The sequence below is a fragment of the Chenopodium album genome, chromosome 27 (assembly GCF_948465745.1).
Source record: "Chenopodium album chromosome 27, dcCheAlbu1.1, whole genome shotgun sequence".
Taxonomy (NCBI): domain Eukaryota; kingdom Viridiplantae; phylum Streptophyta; class Magnoliopsida; order Caryophyllales; family Amaranthaceae; genus Chenopodium; species Chenopodium album.
In genome coordinates, this window is record NC_137860.1 from 34,239,454 (window position 1) to 34,264,739 (window position 25,286).

General features: G+C 36.8%; 1 protein-coding gene and 2 pseudogenes across 3 annotated transcripts; 2 read left to right on the forward strand and 1 right to left on the reverse strand.

Annotated features, from left to right (window-relative positions):
• The first annotated feature begins 2 nt into the window (after positions 1-2).
• On the forward strand, positions 3-12,056 carry LOC145619301 (E3 ubiquitin-protein ligase UPL3-like). 2 transcript variants are annotated; one of them, XM_081673969.1, is made up of 18 exons: positions 3-1,308; positions 2,118-2,228; positions 2,337-2,453; positions 2,570-2,740; positions 2,817-2,978; positions 3,613-3,861; positions 3,947-4,068; positions 4,183-5,611; positions 5,891-5,989; positions 6,346-7,905; positions 8,008-8,232; positions 8,328-8,432; positions 9,214-9,294; positions 9,383-9,451; positions 9,536-9,664; positions 9,750-9,869; positions 9,966-10,060; positions 11,922-12,056. In XM_081673969.1, the coding sequence occupies exons 1-17, from the start codon at positions 487-489 to the stop codon at positions 10,029-10,031; spliced, it is 5,637 nt and encodes a 1,878-aa protein (XP_081530095.1). In that variant the 5' UTR covers positions 3-486; the 3' UTR covers positions 10,032-10,060; positions 11,922-12,056. The 2 variants fall into 2 exon arrangements, with proteins under 2 accessions (XP_081530095.1, XP_081530094.1); XM_081673968.1 differs by lacking the exon at positions 11,922-12,056 and having other exon boundaries at positions 9,966-10,616.
• Positions 11,513-16,923, reverse strand: LOC145619303 (beta-galactosidase 14-like; annotated as a pseudogene).
• LOC145619302 (beta-galactosidase 14-like) lies at positions 12,102-24,162 on the forward strand (annotated as a pseudogene). The gene is made up of 22 exons (XR_014108115.1): positions 12,102-12,237; positions 12,353-12,479; positions 14,099-14,194; positions 17,827-18,026; positions 18,128-18,223; positions 18,369-18,481; positions 18,669-18,735; positions 18,805-18,897; positions 19,022-19,168; positions 19,416-19,510; positions 19,618-19,723; positions 19,838-19,924; positions 20,020-20,138; positions 20,329-20,490; positions 20,639-20,814; positions 20,928-21,037; positions 21,256-21,365; positions 21,595-21,702; positions 21,795-21,899; positions 22,156-22,301; positions 23,525-23,870; positions 24,031-24,162. The product of XR_014108115.1 is annotated as a beta-galactosidase 14-like (transcript).
• Positions 24,163-25,286: the final 1,124 nt, after the last annotated feature.

The window sequence follows — 25,286 nt, forward strand, 5'->3', positions numbered from 1 at the left end:
CTCCCCGATATTTACGCATCCTTCACGTTTTATTCACCGCCATTAAAGTAACCTTCTTCTTCCTTCTTATATATTCTCATTCTCATTTCATACTTCAATTCCCAAACCCTACTTTTAATTTCCCCCAATTCTATCATTTCAATTTTCTTTTTTTAATTAGGTTTTGGTTTTTGATTATTCAATTTCTTGCACACTCTAAACGCCACTCAGAAGAACAGAATTCGCGACGAACGAAGTTGATCGGATTAAGATTGATTCGAATTCAAATTTGATTAATCAAGCTTAGAATCGTTCTTTGTTTTCGGGGAAAGGAAAAGGAGAAGGGAATCTAGGGTTTATAAAGTTGGTTGATTAAGCGATTCGGATTCGATTAGGGTTTTTTTCGATTTTTTTAATCAGAAAGAATTCGTTTGGAAATGGTGGAAATCATCGTCGGATCGCCGAACGATTGATTGAAACCTTTAGAAAGGGTGGGTTTTGATTTGTATGGAAACTCGCAGCCGGAAGCGGGCGGAGGCGTCCTCATCAGCCCCTTCTTCGTCGTCTGTAGGTCCCACAACTCGCGCCGCAAAACGCACTCGTCTTTCTTCTTCCTCCTCATCTACCACCACTACTCCGGCAACTCGCTCTCGAACTCGCTCTAACGTAACTGTGACCCCTGTAACCATGGATGAGTCGTCTTCCCGTGGCGGCCGAAGAGGTAGAAACCATGGCTCTGATAAGGATAATGATAAGGGTAAAGAGAAGGAACATGAGGTTGAGAAAGAGAGGGAGAATGAATTAGGGATGAATGTTTTCGACGACGACGATGATGATAATGACAATGATGATAGTGAAGGAGGTGGTGGTGTTGGGCTTTTGCACCAGAATCTTACCTCTGCTAGCAGTGCCCTTCAGGGTTTGTTACGAAAACTCGGTGCTGGGCTCGATGATTTGCTCCCGTCGTCTGCTATGGGTTCGGCCTCCTCTTCGTCTCACCAGAGTGGAAGGCTCAAGAAGATACTTTCTGGATTGAGGGCTGATGGTGAGGATGGGAAGCAGGTTGAAGCATTGACTCAGTTGTGTGAGTTGCTGTCAATTGGGACTGAGGATTCACTCAGTACATTCTCTGTGGATTCGTTTGTTCCCGTGCTCGTAGGGTTGCTTAATCACGAGAGTAATCCTGATATAATGCTTCTTGCTGCGAGGGCGATTACTCACTTGGTTGATGTATTGCCTTCTTCTTGTGCTGCTGTTGTTCATTATGGCGCGGTCAATTGCTTCTGTGCTAGGCTATTGACGATTGAATATATGGACTTGGCTGAGCAGGTATTGCACTCTTGTTTTTACTTACAGCTTGTTTGAATTTCGTAACAGGAAAACTTTAACCTAGGTTGATCCAGGAATTCTTAATTGGGGACCAACTGCAACACATTTAGACATTTAATATTAATTTGCATCTAGTCTTTCTGGGAGCATGATTATGAGTAAAAATTGTACCTTGAACTATGGTTGTACTCAATATTGCTTCACGTTTACCCAGTAGTCCATTTCAGGTTTTCTTAAAAACACACAATATTCAGATTATAGTCTAGTGTTTAGAAGACAATAGTCCAACCGTACTGCTGACCACAACCTAAAAGTCAGCAACTTTGCAACAAGTGCGACATGAGTGAGATATTAGACAATAACAATGACCAATCTATCCTCTTTAGTGGATATTTATAAAAGTTTTGGAGAAAATGTCTATCAGGTTATTTAGACTACAATGAAAGCACATGTTTTATCTCATCTGAGTGGAAGTAGTAAGCAATGTATTTAGAATGTATATCTTACCTCTTTGGAGAGATAGTCTATGGAGGAAGGAGTAGAAAGCACCTCTGTGTAAGGGCAAGGGGCCGGTGGAGCATATTTCGCTTCTTCTGCTCCCAACTCTTTCATTTTTTTTTTGTCTATATTTTTTAAATTAAGTTTTAGTTTAACTTTGTTTTGATTGAAGCTAAGCATCTAGATGTTCCTTACTGGATATGCCAATGAATATGTATGTGACTTGTCATAAAATAAATGATTGGGTGACTAAATGAGTGATTATGGGATGATTTTTGAATTATTTATTTATTTATTTTGGAATGGGATAGTCTCTGCAAGCACTAAAGAAGATATCTCAAGAGCACCCAACTGCGTGTTTGCGAGCTGGTGCATTAATGGCAGTGCTTTCTTATCTTGATTTCTTTTCAACTGGAGTTCAGGTAAGCATGCATACCTTCATTTCATGTTTTTTTTGGATGTTATGCAATGTAGATGTGGCTATAGTCGTGCATTTTCCTATTCATAATGTGTTTTTTATCTGATTTCAGCGAGTGGCATTAGCTACTGCTGCAAATATGTGCAAGAAGCTCCCTTCGGATGCTGCAGATTTTGTAATGGAAGCTGTTCCTCACCTAACTAATCTCCTTCAGTATCATGATGCAAAGGTTGGATTGCAAGAAAATATAATTCGGACTTCTTGAGCATTTTATGCAAAGGAATTAAAGCCATTATGGTATTTTCAAATTATATTTTACCCATCTTCGCTTTTATGATTTTGCAGGTTCTAGAGCATGCTTCTGTTTGCCTTACTCGAATTGTTGAGGCCTTTGCTTCATCTTCTGATAAGCTTGATGAGCTTTGTAATCATGGTCTGGTCACCCAGGCTGCTTCGCTTATTTCAACTAGTAATTCTGGTGGGGGCCAGGCCTCCTTGAGCACGTCTACTTACACAGTAAGTGCTGTGATTCTTCAAGTGTATAAGCTGTGTTCTTGAATATGGTTTTAATGTGATTTTGGTAATTCTGTAGGGTTTGATCCGACTTCTTGCTACATGTGCAAGTGGGTCTACTGTGGGAGCCAAGACGTTGCTGTTGCTAGGTATAAGTGGAATTCTCAAAGATATTTTGGCGGGATCTGGACTCGTGGGAAATATGTCTGTATCCCCTGCTCTTAGCAGGCCTCCAGAGCAGGTATGCTTATTGGTACTTGTGGATATAAAGAATTTATACCATTCATGGTGCTGGAAAGTTCCAATGCCTGCTTCTAGCTGGTTGTTTCCGAGGGTAGTTGGCTGGATCTAGTGGAAGTTTGTATCTATTCTAAAAAATATGTGTGATTATTTGTTATTGTATGTTGGAATTCAATTTTATTGTCAGCCACTTAGTTGAGTCTCTTGTATCTTTTATGTGATTTTGTCTCAAGCTGGTGGGGATTGGCTGCTGACTAAAATCGTATGCTATTGTAGACTTGAATTTTCAGTGATTTGTGATGTATTGTGAACTATTGATGTTGGTAAGCCAACTCCATGTCATGTCCTGTTGTGCTGCTATTCAGTAATGACCATATTAGTGTTCTGCCAATTCTTGCTGTTAAATCGTATCTTATGGAGAAAGGTAAGAAAAGCTATGATGTGTCATCTTATGATTAGGTGACCCTATAGTGGTTGTATCACTGTATGCATGATTCGGTTATCTTTGTTTGGAAATGGAACTAGGTTGAATAGCCATGTTACTTAGCATGGCATATTGCTGTTTTGCGTGGTACAGAATATAAGGAGCCTTGACTCTTGGAACTACTTGTTGATATATGTTCTGTTCCTACTAGATATTTGAGATTGTCAACCTTGCAAACGAGCTGCTTCCTCCACTTCCGCAAGGAACTATCTCCCTTCCAGCAAGCTCTAACTTGTTTGTAAGAGGACCTCTTTTTAAGAAGTCCCCTATGAGCAGTTCTGGGAAGCAAGAGGAGACAAATGGAAATGTGCAAGATGTGTCAGCAAGAGAAAAACTCATGAATGATCAGCCTGAGCTTCTACAGCAATTTGGAATTGACCTTCTTCCCGTGTTGATACAGGTTTCAGTTGCTTAACTGTTGTTTAGTACTAGCTACATATGTTCAATACGGTAGCATTAATTCTTAATGTATTTATGTTAAGCAGATTCATGGATCAAGTGTGAATGGTCCTGTCCGTCACAAATGCCTTTCTGTGATTGGTAAACTTATGTTTTTCAGCAGTGCAGAAATGATATCATCTCTGAATAGCACAACAAATATATCAAGGTGCCTGTTTTAAGTTTGCATTGTTTCATCTTAGTATCATAGTTTCCTACCACCTGCACTTCTGCATGGCTTGTCTTCTGGTTGCACTCACTCTAGGTTATATTTTTTTCTCAGTTTTCTTTCTGGTGTTTTGGCTTGGAAGGATCCACAAGTATTAGTTCCGGCTCTACAAATTGCAGAGATACTGATGGAAAAACTCCCTGAGACATTCTCCAAGATGTTTGTGAGAGAAGGTGTAGTTCATGCTGTGGATTCGCTCATAGCTTCTCCATCAAACTCTATTGCAGCTCAAACTGCTACCCCTGAAAAAGATAGCGAGTCAGCTTTAGGAACATCTGCACGTGCTAGACGTTTAAGGAGACGAAGTGGAAACCAGCAGCAAGATGCCAACTCTCTGGAAGAGTTGAGGAATTCAGTTTCAGTTAATGTTGGTTCGCCTCCTACCTCTGTTGAGATTCCAACTGCCAGTTCTAATCTTCGCACAACTGTCAGTGGTTGTGCAAAGTCTTTCAAGGATAAGTTCTTCCCTTCTGATCCTGGGACTGTTGATGTTGGTATTTCGGATGATCTCTTGCACCTGAAGAATTTATGTGCAAAGCTGAATGCTGGTGTTGAGGAGCAAAAGTCTAAAGTGAAAGGAAAATCGAAGACTGGTAATGCTTATGTTGCAGATTTTGTAACTGGCAAAGAGGAGAGCTTAGTTGGAATTGTTTCTGAGATGCTAGCGGAACTAAGCAAAGGGGATGGTGTTTCTACGTTTGAATTCATTGGCAGTGGGGTTGTTGCGGCCTTACTGAACTATTTTTCCTGTGGTTACTTTAATAAAGAGAAAATTTCAGAGGTGAACCTTCCTAAGCTTAGACAGCAGGCACTCAAAAGATATAAATTGTTTATCTCCATTGCCCTTCCTAGTAGTAGCAGTGGAGGGAATGATACTCCTATGACTGTTTTAGTCCAAAAGCTTCAAAATGCTTTATCCTCACTGGAAAGGTTTCCAGTTGTATTAAGTCATTCAGCTAGGTCATCAGGTGGGAGTGCACGGCTTTCATCAGGTTTAAGTGCACTTTCTCAACCATTTAAGTTGCGTCTATGTAGAGCTCCAGGAGAGAAGTCTCTTCGTGATTACTCTAATACTGTTGTACTCATTGATCCATTAGCAAGTTTAGCAGCTGTTGAGGACTTCCTTTGGCCCCGAGTTCAACGAAGTGAATCTGGGCAGAAGGCATCCACTTCTGTGGGAAATTCTGAGTCAGGGCCTTCACCTACAGGAGCTGGTGCTTCATCACCAGCTGCCTCCACCCCTGCTGCTAGCACTCGCCGCCAGTCATCCCGATCCAGAGCTGGTGTCAATATAGGGGACAATTCTAAGAAGGATACTTCTCAAGACAAAACTACTAGCTCATCAAAGGGGAAGGGCAAAGCTATATTAAAACCATCACCAGAGGAAAGTAAAGGTCCTCAAACAAGAAATGCTGCACGTAGGAGAGCTGCTTCAGATAAAGATGCCCAAATAAAATCACCCACTGGAGAATCTAGTTCTGAGGTGTGTTCTTTGTTTATTTATGCATCGACTTGTTTAATTAATGCATGTCAATCGAACTGAAATCCCATGATTTTTTTTTATAGTGCCAGCAGCAACCTGCATTCCCCCATGACCCCTTAGGCTGGCCTGCAACTTTTGATTTACTGTGTGATTAGACTTCAGAAAAGTTTGTTCTGTGTAATTTCTTTATTTTTGTATCACTGGCAATTAGGGATGCATAGCTCATTTAAATTTTCCAATACTAAATATGGTTTTGCTCTCCTTTATCTGTTCTTGCAGGATGAAGATTTAGAGATGTCTCCTGTTGACATTGATGATGCATTGGTAATTGAAGATGATGATATCTCTGATGATGATGATGATGATGACCAGGATGATGTATGTAAACTTGATATTTTTATTATTTATTTATTATTTTGCATTTAGCAAAGTTATGAACATGCCTTTTTATTTATTTATTTTAATTTATTAAAAATGTTTAAAACTTTTTTTTTTGGTTTAATTTTTTATTTTTATTTTATTTTTTAATTTTATGTATACAAGTATGTATACTATTATGATAACTCAAATGCTGATTTGGCTATGCTTTGTTCCCTCAATCTACAAACAGAGTGTACCTGAGAAGTGAAGTGATATAAGGACTTGAGATTATTGATAATTGGTTGTTCACTGTTATGAGGTCATTTTTTTTTCCCCATCTTTCCTAATTTGTTTCTTCCATCTTTATTCTGCAGGTATTGAGGGGCGATTCTCTTCCTGCTTGTATGGCTGATAAAGTGCATGATGTGAAATTGAGTGATTCTGCTGAAGATGGTGCTGCTGCCCCTGCAACCAGTGATAGTCAGAATAATCCTGCTTCAGGTTCCAGTAGTAGAGCTGCCACTGTAAGGGGGTCGGATTCTACAGATTTTCGGAGTGGGAGTTCTTTTGGCTCTAGGGGTGCAATGTCATTTGCAGCTGCTGCCATGGCTGGGCTTGCTTCTAACGGAAGAGGAATTAGGGGAGGCAGAGATCGTCATGGGCGTCCTCTTGGTGCTTCCAGTGACCCTCCTAAGTTAATTTTCTCTGCTGGTGGCAAGCAACTTAATCCGAACTTGACAATCTATCAGGCTATCCAGCGACAGCTCGTGACCGATGAAGATGATGAGAGGTACAATGGTAGTGATCTTGTTACTAGTGATGGTAGCAGGCTGTGGAGTGATATTTATACAATCACCTATCAACGGGCTGATAGCCAGGTTGAGAAGTCCCATGGTGCTGTGAATTCTGCCTCTCCATCAAAGTCTACCAAATCTGGAGCTGCTTCTGCTTCAAATGCTGTTGCTGTCTCACACCGGTCACCTCTGGACAGTATTTTGCAAGGGGAACTTCCCTGTGATATGGAGAAAAATAATCCAACCTATAATATTTTGTCACTGCTTCGTGTACTGGAAGGTTTGAATCAACTTGCCCCTCGTTTGAGGGTTCAAACAGCTTCTGATAAATTCTCAGAAGGGATGATTTCAGATCTAAATGAGTTAACTGTTGCTGGAGCTAGGGTTCTTACTTCAGAATTTGTTAACAGCAAACTCACCCCTAAATTGGCTAGACAGATACAAGATGCGCTTGCATTATGCAGTGGTAGTCTTCCGTCTTGGTGCTACCAGCTGACAAAAGCATGTCCATTTTTGTTTCCTTTTGAAACCCGTCGGCAGTTTTTCTATTCAACTGCATTTGGATTGTCTAGGGCCTTGTATCGTTTGCAGCAACAACAGGGTGAGGGTCAAGGGTCTAGTGAAAGGGAAGTTCGAGTTGGGAGGCTTCAGCGCCAGAAGGTTCGTGTTTCACGAAATCGCATTTTAGATTCTGCAGCGAAAGTTATGGAAATGTATTCCAGCCAGAAGGCTGTCCTTGAAGTAGAGTATTTTGGTGAGGTTGGGACTGGATTAGGTCCAACGTTGGAGTTCTACACCCTTTTGAGTCACGATCTGCAGAAAGTGGATTTGAAAATGTGGAGAACAAGTTCATTTGACAAATCTTCTATGGAAATTGATAGTGATAATCAGAGCAAAGACGGTAAATCTGAAGATGCCACAGGATTGAATTATGGGGAAAATGCAAATCTTGTTCAATCCCCTCTTGGCTTGTTTCCTCGACCGTGGCCGCCAAGTGCTGAGGCTTCAGAGAGCAGCCATTTCAGCAAAGTTGTTGAACATTTTCGACTTCTTGGACGAATCATGGCCAAAGCTCTTCAAGATGGAAGGCTTTTGGATCTTCCATTATCAACAGCATTTTACAAACTTGTGCTTGGACAGGTAACATTTATATTGGATGTTTGCTGTTTCAGAGATATTTTTTTTTACCCATTGTCATACTTCTATTGTTGCTCTTGTTAACGTGGTTCATTTGTACTGTAGGAGCTTGATTTGCATGATATCCTTTCATTTGATCCAGAGGTTGGGAAAACTTTACGAGAATTACAAGCCTTAGTCTGCAGAAAACAGTATTTAGAGTCAATAGGTGGTGATCATCCGGATGTAATTGCGGAGTTGTGCTTTCGTGGAACTCCAATTGAGGATCTATGTTTAGATTTTACGCTTCCTGGATATCCAGATTACGTCTTGAAACCAGGGGATGAAAATGTAAGTTTAATGAATCTCTTTTTCATTCTAGTTTTTGTCTACTTCGGTTACTTGTGTCCCGGCCATTCTAAGTTCCTCTGTGGGTATTATTGCAGGTGGATATCAATAATTTGGAGGAATACATATCATTGGTGGTGGATGCCACTGTTAAGTCTGGAATTATAAGGCAAATGGAAGCTTTTAGGGCAGGGTTCAACCAGGTTAGGATTTATCTTTCTTGCTTTTTTTGTGTTCAGGGTCCTGTTTTGGGGAAAAAAAATGGCATTCTTGCCTCCATTTGGGTTGATGGAAAACATTTTTAATCAAATATATTTCTATGGAAAACAATCTTTCAAGGGAAAACACAATTGCAAACTAGGTCTCCTTTGTTTGATTTCTTGCAAGAAAAGTTATAGAGAAAAGTACTTTCTCCATTTCTTAATACTTGCAGCACTTCCCTAAAATGGAAATGTCATAATACTTGCAACACTATAATTGGAAAGTTATTTTGAGGAAAAGTTGCACAATTTTCCTTATTTAAAGTACATGGCCCACTAAATTATACTTTTAACAATCTCTCACCCCATTTTAAAGTATATTAAACCATGTGAACCCCACTTTTATTAAATACCGTGAAAAAAAAGTGTGTTGCAACTATTTAAAAAAGGAGGAAGTAATATGGAAGTGGAATGAAGAGGATTGATGGGAGTGAATAAAGGTGGTAAGGAGTGGGGAGGAGCTTGTGGCTTCCCTCTTTGTACTAATGGGAAATGCTTTTCACCATTGGGTAAATTGTTTTCCACTCCTCTTGTCTGGTGCTTGTTAATTGTTTCTTATTGTGTTTCAGCTCTGTTGCTGAAGTCCATGTTTTAGTGTTTGCAGGGGCTGATGTGTTGTTATGGTTTGTTGAGTGTTACTTGGACCATTCCCTTGCATTTAGGATATTGTCTGTGCTGTGGGCCTGTGCCTTGTAGTAACTAATTTTCACGTGCTTGTGATCAGGTTTTCGACGTCACTTCTTTACAGATATTTTCTCCAGATGAACTAGATTGCTTGCTTTGTGGCCGTAGAGAGTTGTGGAAGGTAACATTGATTTTTGGTTGTTAACTTCGGGCCATTGTGCTCAATGAGGTTCTTTTACATATGGGCTAATAATTTTCATCTTTTGCAGCCTGATATGCTTGTTGATCACATTAAATTTGATCATGGATACACAGCCAAAAGCCCTGCCATTGTTTATGTACGTTTCTTTACTTGAATAAACTCCTACCAGCTTGTGTTACTTGTATTTTCAATTCAAAGCTGAATCATCTACTTATTTCAGTTGCTTGAGATTATGGGTGAGTTCACACCAGAACAGCAACGTGCTTTTTGTCAATTTGTCACTGGTGCACCGCGTCTTCCACCTGGTGGTTTGGCTGTGCTGAGCCCCAAGTTGACAATTGTGAGGAAGGTAATATTTTCATGCTAAACTCTGATATATTTCAATATCTGGTCAATATCCAGAACTTCTAAACTCGCTGCCTGTCTTGTTACAGCATTCTTCAACCACCACCACAGCTTCAAATGGAACTGGGCCTTCAGAAACTGCCGATGATGATTTGCCAAGTGTCATGACCTGCGCTAATTACCTTAAGCTTCCTCCTTACTCGACAAAGGTATTATATAAATCTCCTGTTCTATCTGTATCAGATATGTTTTGTTGGTTCTCTATCCCTAGAAATTAATACCGGACTTGGATATTTGCTGAGCAGGAAATTATGTTCAAGAAGTTGCTTTATGCTATCAACGAAGGACAAGGATCATTTGATTTGTCATGATTCATGGGTCTGCAAGTTATCCAAATGAGGTTTGTGAATTCAACATAATGGTTTGGGTGGCTAAAGACATTCTTGCTTGGGCTGGAATATATGATCTTTGAAGTAGATTGTGTATTGTGATGAAATAATGCCTTGTGATAGTGGTGGCTTATAGGAAGTTTTTACTTTTGGAGACGGCCTGGTTGAATTTTGGGGTTCTGATGTGGGTTCGTTTAGGTTTGTGAAACATGTTTAAGATCTGTCGTACATTTTGTATATAATTCCTTCTCCAACCTCACACAGATTCAAGTGGTCTTCCAAGTTTCTTGCTATTTTCCATCATTTCAGCATCTGCATTTTAGTAGCAATAAACATCTACAATTTCAGTTGCTAAGGAAAAGTGATTTAGGTGACTTCTTTGGAGCGGCGACTTTTGGATGGAATGGGTTCTTTTGTTATTGCCCTGCCTTTCGGGCATGTATATATTAGTTTCTGTGCTTGAGATTTTCATACATTTTCTGAAAACAGTTGATGTACTTCAAACAAAGAAAATAGGAAATAATTTGTTCTTAATCATCTCTTATAATTAGCTCATCAAGTTTTTATCAGATTGGTTTATTGTATGTGTATGTGTTGTTTTTTCTGCCCTTGAATCTTTTTTTTAGTTACGACACTTTACATATTGCAATACCGCAGCCTTGAAATTTAAAATTGTATGTTACTGGGAAATTGATGGCTAACACGATTCTAGTTTGCCTACTGAGGTCTGATACATTTGCTAATATGTCACTATGGAGTATGAAGTACTTCGTATTAGGTTAAATTAAAAGACCACCTTAATACAGGGTACAAGTCTGCAAATTATTACTATGTAGTTTTCCTGAAAAGTATTTCAAGCTTTTAAAATCTTATAAGCCTGATTTGATTTAATTACCAAGTGTTTGTGCAAAAAAAACTTTTGGGTATATCCGGTTTATGGTAATTTTACCCTACATCAACTAATTGTAGGGTAATTTTTGTGGAAATAAATTTTATAAGATGAATATGTTTACATATGCATTTAATTGGATTTTGGAGTGATTTTTGCGGGTTCAATTTTTTTTTTTTTGTAAAAGGAGGAATTCTGACAATAAAAAAGAGGTAACTTTTATTTTATATTGGCGACTTTACCTTTGAGGTTCTATGTTGATACTTTTAAACGCGTACTTTGTAGATAAAATATAAATTCTGCAATAATTACTTTGTATATGATTCTTATGGGGCAATATGCAAGATCTAGCGTTTATTTAAATGTATATTTTCAATCACAAAATTTTCCTTAATATATATGAGCTTAAAAGAATTAGACCAATTTTATTTATTTTGAATATTGTTCTTTGCTCCAGGCTCCAGCCTTTGGAGTTGCCACTCTAGTAAATTGGTTTCCCCCAAAACATATTGTATATATGCGTTGATTGCCAGTGTTTTTCCTTCTAAAAAATGAAAACAAATAGAGAGTCGCTTTAGTTCTTGAGGCTGCATCTCACTTGAACGGCCAATGTTTTTGATGATACTCCTGCACACTTGTTATTGCCATCGTTGAAGAGTGTCCTGTCTACTGGAATTTTGCATCTAACTTTTCCCAAACAACGCTGTTCAAATAAGAAGAGGATCAGAGTTAGGATTTATCACCATGCATTGATACAGTTGTAAGTATATACTTCGTAATATTCATGTGTCCTCGAAGATATTAATGGCCAAAGTTCAACCTTGAAATACTCGATCATACTCTGTATCATCTGAATGAACTTTATATGTTGATTTTTGTATGTAAATAACCAATTACTAAAAAGATCAGAGCATGCATATATAGTACTAGTTCGTTTATGTAAGAGAATTGGCTCACCTGTTCAACAATCTTTTGGGTGTCAGGGGAGTTACAGTTGCCAAGGAGAAAGTAACCACAAACACCATTAGGATTACCAAAGCTAGCAAACTCGACACGGCTGATGACTTTGTTCTTGGGGCATTCAAGTGAGGCCTTGGGCCTTAAGTCCTCAATTGCTGCAAGGAAGTCCCCATCAGCCCTCTTCCATGCCATCACATTTGGCGGCATGTCTTCCCCTATGTAGCTGCAGATGGTGTCGCGGTTTACTGTTTCAATCTGAACAGTGTCTATGTTTCCTCCTGACTCGTCGAAGATCACCAAGAAGTTGTCCTTAGGCTTGAGGAATGCTCTTGGAATATGGTACCTATATCAATTTTATTTATTTTAACTAAGTTTATTTATGAACATCGTAATATTTTGATGAACATATTTTTGTTTTTGCTCTGTTGTATGATTACTTACTCTTTTTGAGAAGGCTCTTGCTTGACACTGAGGAAGCTTGACCAGTAACGCCCAATGCTTTTGCCATCGACCCAAATCATTCCTTTGGTCATGTTTTGCATCCTTATAGCCACGGGTTCATCTCCGTCTGGTGCATCAAAGTATGCCTAAAACACACTTCTTAGTTTGCTAAATTGACAGTTAACTTAAATCAAGTGTACCTGCTACTTTCCTGATTGCTATGCACTAAATTAATATATATTCAAACAAATTTTTAGGATGACACTACTTAGATTAAGTTATATCATCTTTTATCAATGAATCCACCTTATGTCCCAGCAGTGAGAACTATATTACCTTGTACCAACTAAAAAGTTTCCCAGCTCCTTTTGCCGGGGTCCATTTCACCTTCTTTGCGCCTTCCTCGGTGAAGTACTGATGTTTTTCTCCTTCCATACCAATCTGCACTTGAGTACAGTTTTCAGGCTTCACCAAAAACTAAATTATACTGTAGAAGTAATACAAATAAAAATTAAGTCAGTATGTACCTTGTGGTGCCATCCATTTAATGACAGATCAAGATCTCCTGTACCTAAACCTAAGATTGCCAGATTTTTCAATCCTGTCCACCTCTTCTCCATATTGCTTCCGCTATCCTAAATGAAGCAAATATGTTTTGATCAGTCTCTTCGTCATCTTCGTTGGAAGTAGTTTGATAGCTGATACATAACAGTTATATCTATATTATACTATTTAGTACAACCACATGACAGAGTACTGTTCTATTCTTTTGACTTTAATTAAACTGGCTGAGTTATTTTTACTGATTAAAACAAACTTTTGTCGATCTGCTAGTGTTTAATGGTATATGTGATCACTATTTTTTTCCTGAAACGGTTTACAGTTGAAAAAACAGGACTTTAAATTGAAGAAAAATTTCTAATCCACCCTTCTCTGTTTGCTTTTACCGGCATTCCAACCACACTGCTTAAGATTGTTATATTGTTGACGCCTTCCTTCAATCTAACAGGTGCCTGGAAAGTAAAACTTGGTTCTCTGTGGATTCCATGTTTGGTACCTTAAGAAAGGAAAAGGCTAGCAATGGTCACCATAGAGTGTAATCCTTCGTAAACATATCTAAATTTAAAATATAAGAACCATACCTACAAATTCTCCATTGACAAAGGCATGCATCGCGTGCCCAAGATGCTTTTCCCATAACACTGGTTGGAGAGATTTTTTGAAAGGCAAGTCCACATTGTCCAAATCTATCCTGGAAATATAAAAGTGGGTTCACATCAAAAATAACAAAATCATTAGAATGGTAATATTGGTTGATTATCTTCAAACAAATATCAACTGTTGTTCATTTGATCTCTTATTTCACCTGGTTGTGTACCAAAAGTAGTCAGTTTTGTCCTGCCCAATATAAAATTGTTCCTGTGGATCCTTCGCGTAAATATCATGCTTAGTTGGCAAGTGCTCAACTATCTTCTCCCATTTCAGACATTTGTTGGCTCTTTCAGACCTTACAAATTCTCTTGCACTATGCTGACTTACCATCTGTTTCTCAAGTTACTCAGAATTTCATAAGTGAATCATTGAAGTGTACATGATTCTATTTAGTTTAATGTTTGAAATAATAAAAAAAAAAGACCTGATCTGTATTGAAGACAACATTCTTGCAGTCTGGTAAGATGCTGATGGATTTGGGTGGGAGCGTATGCTGTATGCCTTTAAATTTCATGGTTTCTGATAAATGTGTTTTGTTGTTCCACAGGAAAGCTGCACAAAGGTTACCTTTCTCGAAGTAACGTGCCTGACCGTTGCATATGTCAAAAACAATGAATCCAATTAGCCAATAACCACGATTTAGGTCAGTTTGACAGGCCATGGTAATGCATTTCCTTCCTCAATAAATACATCATCTATATAGTAATGGGTGGTATGAAAATATAGGAAGAAACATACATTTTGGCTACTAACTGAGTTTTTTTTTTTTTTTTTTTTTTCACAAAATTATACAAATGCGTTGCCATTGCTTGCTATTACCACCTATCAAACATACTGTTAGTTTTTCTAGTAAGCTTATTTACCTCCAAATCTGGACCATATTTCTTGACACCATATCTCCCTGCAAGAATAGCCTTCTTGCTTAGCGCTATAGCACGGTGCAGGTCTCTCAAATGTCCCCATTTAGGCTCCCTTTTTAGACCTAATCAATCATGTATAGGAAGGAATTAATGCTCAAATGATGATCAACTATCATATGTTGGTTTTGGTGCTATACTGCTCAATAGGAGTTTTATTGGTTAAGATCCAGGGGAAGGGTTTTACCATATTCATCAAGTGGAGCTTCATCATAGTAGCGAGTGGTAGTAAAGGCTGCTGCGGTTCTTCCATAGTTTGTACCACCATAGTACTATACAAATCCACATATTTAATTAGATGGTAGACAGTAAGTAAGTAGAACTATCCATAACTAATCTATTAGATTGTACTCCCTTCGTCCCAAAATATGTTATCTCCTTTTTACATAGGATTCGGAGTTTTGGACTACTCATTAATAATAGTATGTAATAGGTGTTAATAGAGAGACAGAGAACTGAAGTGTAATAGTTGGACATTCCAAGATGACTAAAATATGGGAAAGAGGGAGCATTGCTAGTTATTTTAGCTGGTTCAATACCATGTAATAGTTGGTGTGGCTTCCTGTCTTTGCAAACCAGCGTGCCACACCGAAGGCAGTATCCTCAGCTGATCTCTGGGAAGGTACATCTCCGAAAACTCTGTACCTGTGTAGTAGTGGAAGTTTTGCTCATTTTAGTATAGGAGTAAGAGATCAGAACCTATGAGGTTTACAAAATTGTAAAATACTCTTAGAAAGTCTAGATTATAACTGAAAAGAACAACTTACTGAGCAGTCCAGTTTTCAGTCCACAGAGATGGCTTGTTAGGTGCATTTGGACCTGCAAATGTGTCTCCACAATGTCTACCATTGCAAGCATTGATCTGTACCACAATGTAAAGAAATGAGTAAAAAAAAATGAAATAAAACTTCTTAAAATTCTCCTCAAGTAATAAGTTGGGAATAAAGTTTACCACTTCACCAGGCGCGTCTTTTTGCTTGCACATGATCCATGGCACACCAGTTTTCTGTCCAACAGCTAAGTCTGCTACCCAACGGATATATCTCTCTGCGGCACCAAATCTGTAGGCTTCTCTGATAGTATCATACTCGTTTTCCACCTAAAAAAAGGATGGCATGTGGTTAGTGAGCTATTTTTGCTAGTTCTCCTACTAATAACATCCATATTTCATCAACATTTTTTTTTTTTTTTTATCAAAATGTTGATGTTCACCTGAGACAGGATAATAGGACCCCCCTGCGAGGCAAATAAATTGTGTTTCTTCATTAAACCTATGATTTTGTTGACCCATTTCTCCATATTTGCCTGTATAGGTACAAAAAATTTGTGAAAACTCCATATTGATTTCGACAAAATTGTGTAAGATTAGTGATTGAGACTGTCATACCTTAAACACTTGGTTATCTGTTCTGTATGCAATATTGGGCTCCTTTCTTAGCCAAAATGGATATCCTCTGCAACAACGACGTCATTATTTGGTTTATCATTTGCATATGACAAATTTGTTTGGAACACATCTAGAGGATTTGTAGAATTGCCTAAACATTAATGTTATATACTTGGTAACATGGATGATTGGATGATATGGTGTAACTGTTAAACTATCTCATCTATTAAGGAAGATGTAACAGGTCAGTAACATTGTCATGTGGTGGTTCGTAACAAGATTAAAAAGAACCCTACCCATTGTTCCATTCAGCTTGAACGAAAGGTCCGACCCTGAGGGTCACCCACATGCCTCTCTCAGCAATCAGTTTGATGAATCTGACAATATCATTCTGGCCCTTGAAATCATACTGCAGTAATAAGATTTCAGAGATTATTGCTTATATTATAAGTTTATGTTGATACATGAATTTTATAACTAAGAAATGCTCAAATTGTATCTCACCTGGCCCTTAACAGGCTCATGCTGGCTCCAAAATACATAAGTTTGTATCACATTTAGGCCTCCGTCTTTGCATTTGTCTAGGATGTCCTCCCATTCCTATTTTACCAAAAATACGATCACATTCGCCATGAATTAGGACGTGTTTGAGAAAATACTTCATGTTAAGTCGTTTTTTAAATGATTCATGTCTTAGTGTTACATAGCCAACTTCTCAATAAAAATCATGCAAGCTAAGTTCTCATAAAAGTCACTTTTACACAAAGTCTATTATAAAATTCATCTATGTCTTGCGATAGATTAGCATCCCACACAAGAATTAATCGATTTCAATAAATCCTGGTTTCACATAGAATCATAGATAGGTGCAACTGACAGATTATTTTCGGTACCTCAACTGGTACACGAGGGTAATGTACTGAACCAGAGTAGAGGAGCTCTCTACTACCATTGATTATCAATGACCGTGAATCATATGTAACACCACGGTTTTTTTTTCTCCTCGCCATGCACGGTGATGAAGAAGACAAGGGCTAATAGAAGTACATATTTATGAAATTCCACCATAACTTCCCTTTTTATCTATATATTCTCAAAATAATAAGGGAAGAAAGGGGGGATTAGCAGGGCCCGGGTTTTGAAATTATTGCAAGTAGTCACTCTTCCATGGACAGGAAGCGGACATGCCCAGGAAAGAGCCCAATGCAAAAAGCTTTGATTAATACAATTCATCTGGTATATATACACAAAACCAATATTACAACCTAGGAAATCCCAATTAAGCAAAGAAATGAATAATTAGTTCCTGGTTGTTAGGATGTTTGATTGATTATTACCTGGTACTTTTTTTTTTTTGAAATCATGTATGATTAGCTGTTTAATTAAGATGAAATACGTCGAGTTAATGTTTTAACATATTGTACATATAAGCATGATCTGCATATCATTCAAATTCGACACTTCGAGTCCAATTTATTTGCCATTCAAGTCTGCATACATGACTATTAGTTTTTTTTTTTTTTTTTTTTTTTTTTGAAATAACTATTAGTTATTACAATGTTAGTTATGTTACTATAACTGCTATATATAGATAATTTATTAGTATGTTTTACAAATGTTTCAATAGGCAATGTAAGATAAAAAGAACAAGTCAAAAAGCCTTTAATTAGACCAAAAACTTGTCTGTTGATCTACCATAAATAGAATGTATGGCAAAGAAGAGAGAAAAAACAGGATCAAAATGATGTTTGGACAGATAACAAATATTTAAGAACCAAAATCAATCATTTACTGGTTTTGGTGTTTCCTAGTTCCTACACAGGGTAAGTTTGAATGAATTTTTACGATTTTCTATCTTCTTGATCTTATCTAGAAAATACGTTACCACTCGAAATATTTTACACCCATGTATTCTTTTTTTTCTTACTTATTTTGGTTTCAATCTGATTAATTTCTTGTTTTATCTTTAAGGTACGAGGAAAAGGCCAATCATGACGGAATGTTATAAATATATACTTATTATAGGCCTTTTGTTTTTGGTCACGGTGCATTGTAAGAAAGAGGAAAAAAATGAATTTAATGTTACATATGATTCACGATCCTTGAAGATTCATGGCAATAGGGAGCTCCTCTTCTCTGGATCAGTACATTATCCTCGTGTCCCGGTTGAGGTACAAATGAAAACTTGATCTAGTGTTTTCTTACAAAAAATCCTTATGATAGTGGCTAATGTTCTGTTTTTTTTTTTTTTTTTTTTTTTTTTTGGTATTAGGAATGGGAAGATGTTCTTGACAAATGCAAAGAAGGAGGCTTAAATGTGATCCAAACTTATGTCTTTTGGAACATACATGAGCCTGTCAAGGGGGAGGTAATTAACATACAGAAATTTAAGTGGTGATCTTAGAGAGAGCATGTCTTTCAACGTTTCTCTCATAGAAGGCCGAGTTTATATATTCGAATATGTGAAAATCAATCAATTCTTTAGCGATTAACCATTTGCGTTGCTTTTGTAGTTCAATTTTTCAGGCCAAAATGATATTGTAAGATTCCTTAAACTGATTGCTAAGAGAGGCATGTGGGCAACTCTACGAGTCGGGCCATTCATTCAAGGTGAATGGAATAACGGGTAATTAATAGGAAATAACATGTTACAATAGTATGAAATTCAACATTATAATTATTACTCGTATAATTTGGACAAGGAAATTTATAGGATTATAATTTATAAGTGATCCTAAAAATAGTTATACTTCTACGTATGTAAACACAACTTGTTCTTACACCCCTCCTATTATGTGATCATCCTATGGCAGAGGATACCCATTTTGGTTAAGAAAGGAGCCTAACATCACATATCGAACAGATAATCCAATATTCGAGGTAATTAACCACAACTTTTCGATTAATTTTAAGAAATGTAGGGAAATAATTTCAAGTGTTTTTATGCAGATGAATACAGAGAGATGGGTCACGAAGATTGTATCATTAATGAAGGAAAACAAATTATATGCATCACAGGGAGGTCCTATTGTATTATCTCAGGTGACCAGGCCAATCTACGTACTAGAAATGTTGTAGTAACACTAGGATAAAAAATTTAAGAATATATCAACGCGTTGATGTTACACATAGATCTAGTCTGACCTTCCTAGTCGTGCTTGCTCAGATTGAAAACGAGTATGATCACGTTAGAGGAGCATTCAGAGACGGCGCTGCAGAGAGGTATATTAATTGGGCAGGAACCATGGCTGTTGGTCTGAAAACTGGTGTACCATGGATCATGTGTGAGCAGAAAGATGCCCCTGGTGAAGTGGTAATCATTTTTTCCTTTTAGTACTAATTAATATCTTACTGCATGCAATAGAAAATCATATGTAATATTTATAGAAATTAAGCTAAGAGTAAGTCTGAGATAAGGCCGTTTCACATTAATTTATCTCCAAATGGTTAAAATCAAAGGAAATTGTTGCCCTGTCTCACCTTAACCTGTTGCAAGACAGTTAGACAGTCTAATACTATAATATTTTCCTTTTGATCATTTCTTTCATTTTGTTGGATAGATCAATGTCTGCAATGGTAGACATTGTGGAGAAACATTCGAAGGTCCTAATGCACCTCACAAGCCGTCTTTGTGGACTGAGAATTGGACTGCTCAGTAAGTACTTATTACAGCTATTCCTTCAGTAGTTCTAGTTGTCTTAGCTTGGTTATTTATCACTTGATCATATGGTAAACACAGTTTCCTTCTTTCTGTAAATACAGGTTCAGAGTTTTCGGTGATGTACCTTCTCAAAGGTCAGCTGAGGATACTGCTTTTGCTGTGGCGCGCTGGTTCTCCAAAAATGGAAGTCATTCTAACTATTACATGGTATCCAACACTAACATTTTACATGCTTTGAAAGGTTTGAATCTTGAGAAAAGGGCTGACTTTACATCCATTCTTCCCCTAATTCTTTCTGCATATGTTTTGTTGTTGCTGCAGTACCATGGTGGCACAAACTATGGAAGGACTGCTGCCGCCTTTACTATACCACTCGCTACTATGATGAAGCTCCACTTGATGAATATGGTGACCCTAAACTCTTGTTGAGCCTAGAGGTATTCCTAGTGCAATTATAAAGGATGACTACTGATTGCTGATTGCTATGCTTTACTTACTGTTAGGCTTGATAAGGGAACCCAAATGGGGACACTTGAGGGATCTACACCGTGCTTTAATGTTGAGCAAGAAGGCTATCGTCAATGGGAATTATGGTATTGAGATATTCGGCCCAAATTTGGAGGTAAGCTATGTGAAAGATAGACCATAGAGTCATCTGACCGTTAAGTTTATGTTATAACAGATGCGAGAAAGAATGAACATAAACACCAAGTGTGGGATGCAAATTTGTGTTTTTCAGCAGTTATAAATGTGACAATTCTTGTCACACATGACATTTTAGCTAATTTTCTGTGAATTTATGCAATTATCAGGCGCGTTACTACGAAAAGAACAACCTTTGTGCAGCTTTCCTGTGGAATAACCGCACTCATACATCAGAAACTGTGAAATTCAGGGGCAAAGAGCACACCCTTCCACCAAAGTCCATCAGTATCTTGCCTGATTGCAAGACTGTTGTGCTTAATACAGACTCTGTAAGTGTTTCCTAATTGCAAAATTAATCCGTCCAAATTGATGAGTTAATTGTCACTTGGAAGAGTGCTAGCTTGATCAATACATTATTCTGCATCAATTCTTTTAATGCTAACATACATACACTCCGGTCATTTATCTGACAAACAGATGATCGCGCAACATAGTTCAAGGGAGTTTGTTAGATCCGAGAAAGCTAACAAGGATCTGAAATGGGAGAAGACTAATGAAATCATCTCACCTAAATCTGATGTCTACTCGAGGGCTCCAATGGAGCAGTTTCATACTGCAGAGGACAAAACTGACTATTTGTGGTACAGAACAAGGTAACATAATGTTGCTTAATTACTAATTTTGGTTAATTAATCTAAAAAAATTTATAAATTTTTATTCTTCATTACTAATGAGGGTTAATAATGAATATAACTTTGAATTTCAGTGTAGAATTGGACAATGTTGACTTGCCTTTTAGAAAGTCCCTGCAACCAGTCTTACAGCTTTACCATCTTGGTCACTCCTTGCAAGCCTTTGTCAATGGAAAGTACATAGGTATAAATTAGCCTTTGTTTTATTATAATAAACTCGGGCTTTGTATACAAGTCACCCCCAATCACATAAAAGTCAACTTCAGCAAAGATTGACTTTTGTCGTTTGGGGTAACTAGTCATGTTATACACAATACTTGTATACAAGACCTACTAAAAATTTGATAAAAGAGCTATTTGATCATTGTTTCTTGCTCGTAACCTTTGTTTTTCCTTTCGAAGGATCAAGCCATGGATTCCATAGAGCTCCTGCTTTCACTTTCCAAGCACCTGTACATTTGACAGAAGGTGTCAACAATATATCAATTTTGAGCAACACAATGGGAATGCCGGTAAGAGCATACTGTGGCTAATTATATAGTTTTATAAAGAGTCTGGCTAATTGCTTACAATCACGGCAACCAATAGGGGGTGAAATGTCCTTAGTTCTATAACTTCTCTTAACCCAAATCTAACTACAAGTAACTAAATGAACCGTTTCTTGTACAAATGTCTTACAAAGTCGAATATAATATAGATGAAGAATATTTAATCAAACTCTATTATTACATTGGCATGAAGGATAGTGGAAGCTATATGGAGAGAAGATGGACAGGGCTAAAATTCCTTGAAATCCAAGGTTTAGGTACTGGAGAACTTGATCTTTCTTCCAATGGGTGGCATCACACGGTATAAATTAAAAAACTCGTTGCGTATATAATTTGTACTTATTTTGTTGAATGTTAAATAGAAATCTTAATTCTAGTATATACATGATGCAGATTGGCTTGCATGGAGAGAAGCTTCAGTACTTCACTGAGGAAGGAGCTAATAAGGCACAATGGATACCAGCAAAGGGACCTGGTGAATTACTTACTTGGTATAAGGTAAGTAGGTAACATTACATTTGTGTTTACCTTGACTAAAAGTACAGTACCTAAAACTTAAATCTTGTCATATAGTGTTACACACGCTGTCACGTGTATGAAATGCTACACATAAAGTGGTATAGACAATTTAGATTCGTGTGGTTCTTTGCATAGGATGAACAAAAGAATACAAAGTAAATTTTTGGTATTAATTAGTCTACGATTATATTAATAATCCGATATTTAATAACGAGCAAGTTAAACTTGTTTGTAGACACACTTTGATGCCCCAGAGGGAAATGATCCAGTAGCTATCAGAATGGAGAACATGACTAAAGGAGTGATTTGGGTCAATGGGAGAAGCATAGGACGTTACTGGTCAACCTTTCTTACAATAAGGGACACACCATCTCAAAGCGAGTAAGTTTTATAAAATACGTATTTTCTCTATCCCTTTTCAATTACTTCAATATTTTTTAAGATAATCAATATAGGTTAATATTATAAAATGCACTATGACACCAGTCTAACAAAGTTACACATCATTTTTCCATTGTGTATTGTTTTAACGGACAAATACAGTCAACTATATGTTACAGGTACCGCATTCCTAGATATAATCTAAGAATGCGGTTATAATCAATCAAATATCCTAAGCACATGTATTGTTATTGTTACCAAAGCATGTTCATGCAACGCGATTCCCTACCTTATAAAAAGTGGGAGAATACTCTTATAAATAGTGGATGGACATTTATATCCCTAAAAATGTTCTTTTACATATTTACCCCCATTTAATTTAAAAGCCTTAATATTGTCTCTTGAATCACCCAATTAAATTGATTAATTAGTTGTGTTATTTCAATATTCAAAGCATTTTTTAGACTCTCCATTTACATATTTACCCCAATTGAATTCAAAAGCCTTAAAATTATCTCTTGAATCACCAAAATTGATTAATTATTTGTGTTTATTTCAATATTCAAAGCATTTTTCAGACTCTCTATTTTTTTAAAATATATATAATTATATGATGACTTGTTTAATTTATTTTACTCGTCTTATCAATAAGTACTTAAAAAATTACTATGCAAATAGATATAATAAAATACCATGCAAATATGCATAAGACATAAAAACCACCAATAATAATCTATATCTATACTTAGTATTTAAAAAGTATAACCAAGAAACTAAGAAAGACACATGTCCCCATCCATTCTATTGCACTTCTCTAACCATAGTGCCACATGTCATCTTACACTATTAATTATTTATTACACCATTTTTTTTTAATTCTTTCACTAAACCTATACTTCATCTCTTCATCTTCTTCTCTCCCCTTTAATTATTCAACCTTTTCCTATCCTCTCTTTAATTTTAGCACTTCCACCTTCTATTTAAGCCTTTTTTTTTTATTAAAGTTACAAAATTTTAATTTCTTTAATCATGTTTCCGATTACATATTATAACCTATAATGATTTATTGATATTTCCTCACTTATTTCTCAATACAATTTTATATGAATAACCTGTGCATTGCACGGGCCAGAAGGCTAGTTCTCCTTAAAAGGCTAGCCATCTGCGCGCATCGCGCGCGTAAGAATCCCTAGTTAATGATAAAAATGCAAAATATTTTACAGGTACCGCATTCCTAGATCATACCTTAAGCCAAAGGACAACTTGTTGGTGATCTTCGACGAGGCAGGAGGGAATATAGACACAGTACAAATTGAGACAGTACACCGTAATGTGATTTGCAGCTATATATCGGAAAACATGCCACCAAGCGTGACATCATGGAAAAGGGATGCCCATGACATAATTGCCGCGGTTGATGACCCAAAGCTTAAGGCATCACTCAGATGCCCCAACAACAAAGTCATCAGTCACGTCGAGTTTGCTAGCTTTGGTAACCCCTATGGTGTTTGTGGCTTCTTCATCCTCGGCACTTGCAACTCTCCACACTCCCAAAAGATTGTCGAGCAGGCAAGCATATTTTACACCTTATTCTTGTGGATTTTTTTTGTTACATTAATAACATTCAAATTATATAATCTATAACAACAATACATGATAATTGCTTTTGGTGACTGTTTAATTTTATACCCGAAACAATGATTAATACTCTTGTTTATTTTGTTACGAGCAGCATTGTTTGGGAAAAGATAGTTGCACGATTCCAGTTGATAGAAACCTATTCGACAAAGGCGATAACAATTGTCCTAAGGAAGCAGCCAAAGTGTTGGCCGTACAAGTGAGGTGCAGCCCCAAGGAATGAAAACTTATAGGCCTTATTCTGAAGAAAATTTCCTTTATTTTTTGTTTAAAATGTTTAGTTCTTTCTTTGTTATTTTTATGTACGTTAGTAAGTAGGCATCAAGTAGTGAGATGAGATATATTTTAGATTGTTCAAAAATACGTTTGTACAAACTTTTGTTTTCGAAACATTCTTATTCTCATGTACCTTGTATTACATTATTAATATTCTCCTACTTGATTCTCATCATTTGAAAAATGTAAAAGTGTATCTATTATTTAAGCATCTTATCTTATACACCTTTTGTTGTTTTTTTTCACTTTCATCTTTTAAAAAGAATCTTAATGTTGTTATTTTTTACAAGTATTTCTCAAAAAGATTTGTGACATGTGGAAGAAACGAAATTGGCTCTTTCGATCATTATACCATTCTCTTTGCAAATCTTGATCAATGTTATGCGCCCAAACACATTTGAGTGAGTGATTTGACACTTGTTAATAAGAATCTCCTTTTATTAGATGAGATTAAAAAAAAAATGTTACTTTTATTAGATGAGTTCATGACTAATCTAATAAAGAACTGATGGTTAATATTTACTTCATTGGTTGGAGATAATAATACTTGATCCATTGCAAAATAGTTATGCTGTTCGTCGATTCACATATTACAATTAAGGGCATGTTCACATTTACTGAGCTGAACTGAATTGAATTGAACTGATTGGAGCTGAACTGAACTGAACTAAGCTAAAATGAATATTTTATGAGAGAGGAAAATTAGGAGCTGAACTGAACTGAATTGATTGGAGCTGAGCTGAGCTGAACTGAACTGACCTGAAATGAATATTATATGAGAGAGGAAATTAGGAGCTAAACTGAACTGAAATTAAGTAAATGTGAACAGACCCTAAAATAAGTTCTAATTAGATTGATCCATTAAGTTCTAGCTTAATAAATTCAGATAAGTTGAAATAAGTTTGAATTAGTAAGGTTGAGTTAAGCTCAAACAATTTAAGATTACTGAAATTCAAGAGAATAGAATGCACCTTGAAACACTTCTAAAAAAGTTTCACTTAGCTATGAAATCTCTTACATACTTTTAACAATTTATTGTTAGAGTTTATAAAAATTTATTCGACTGTGTAA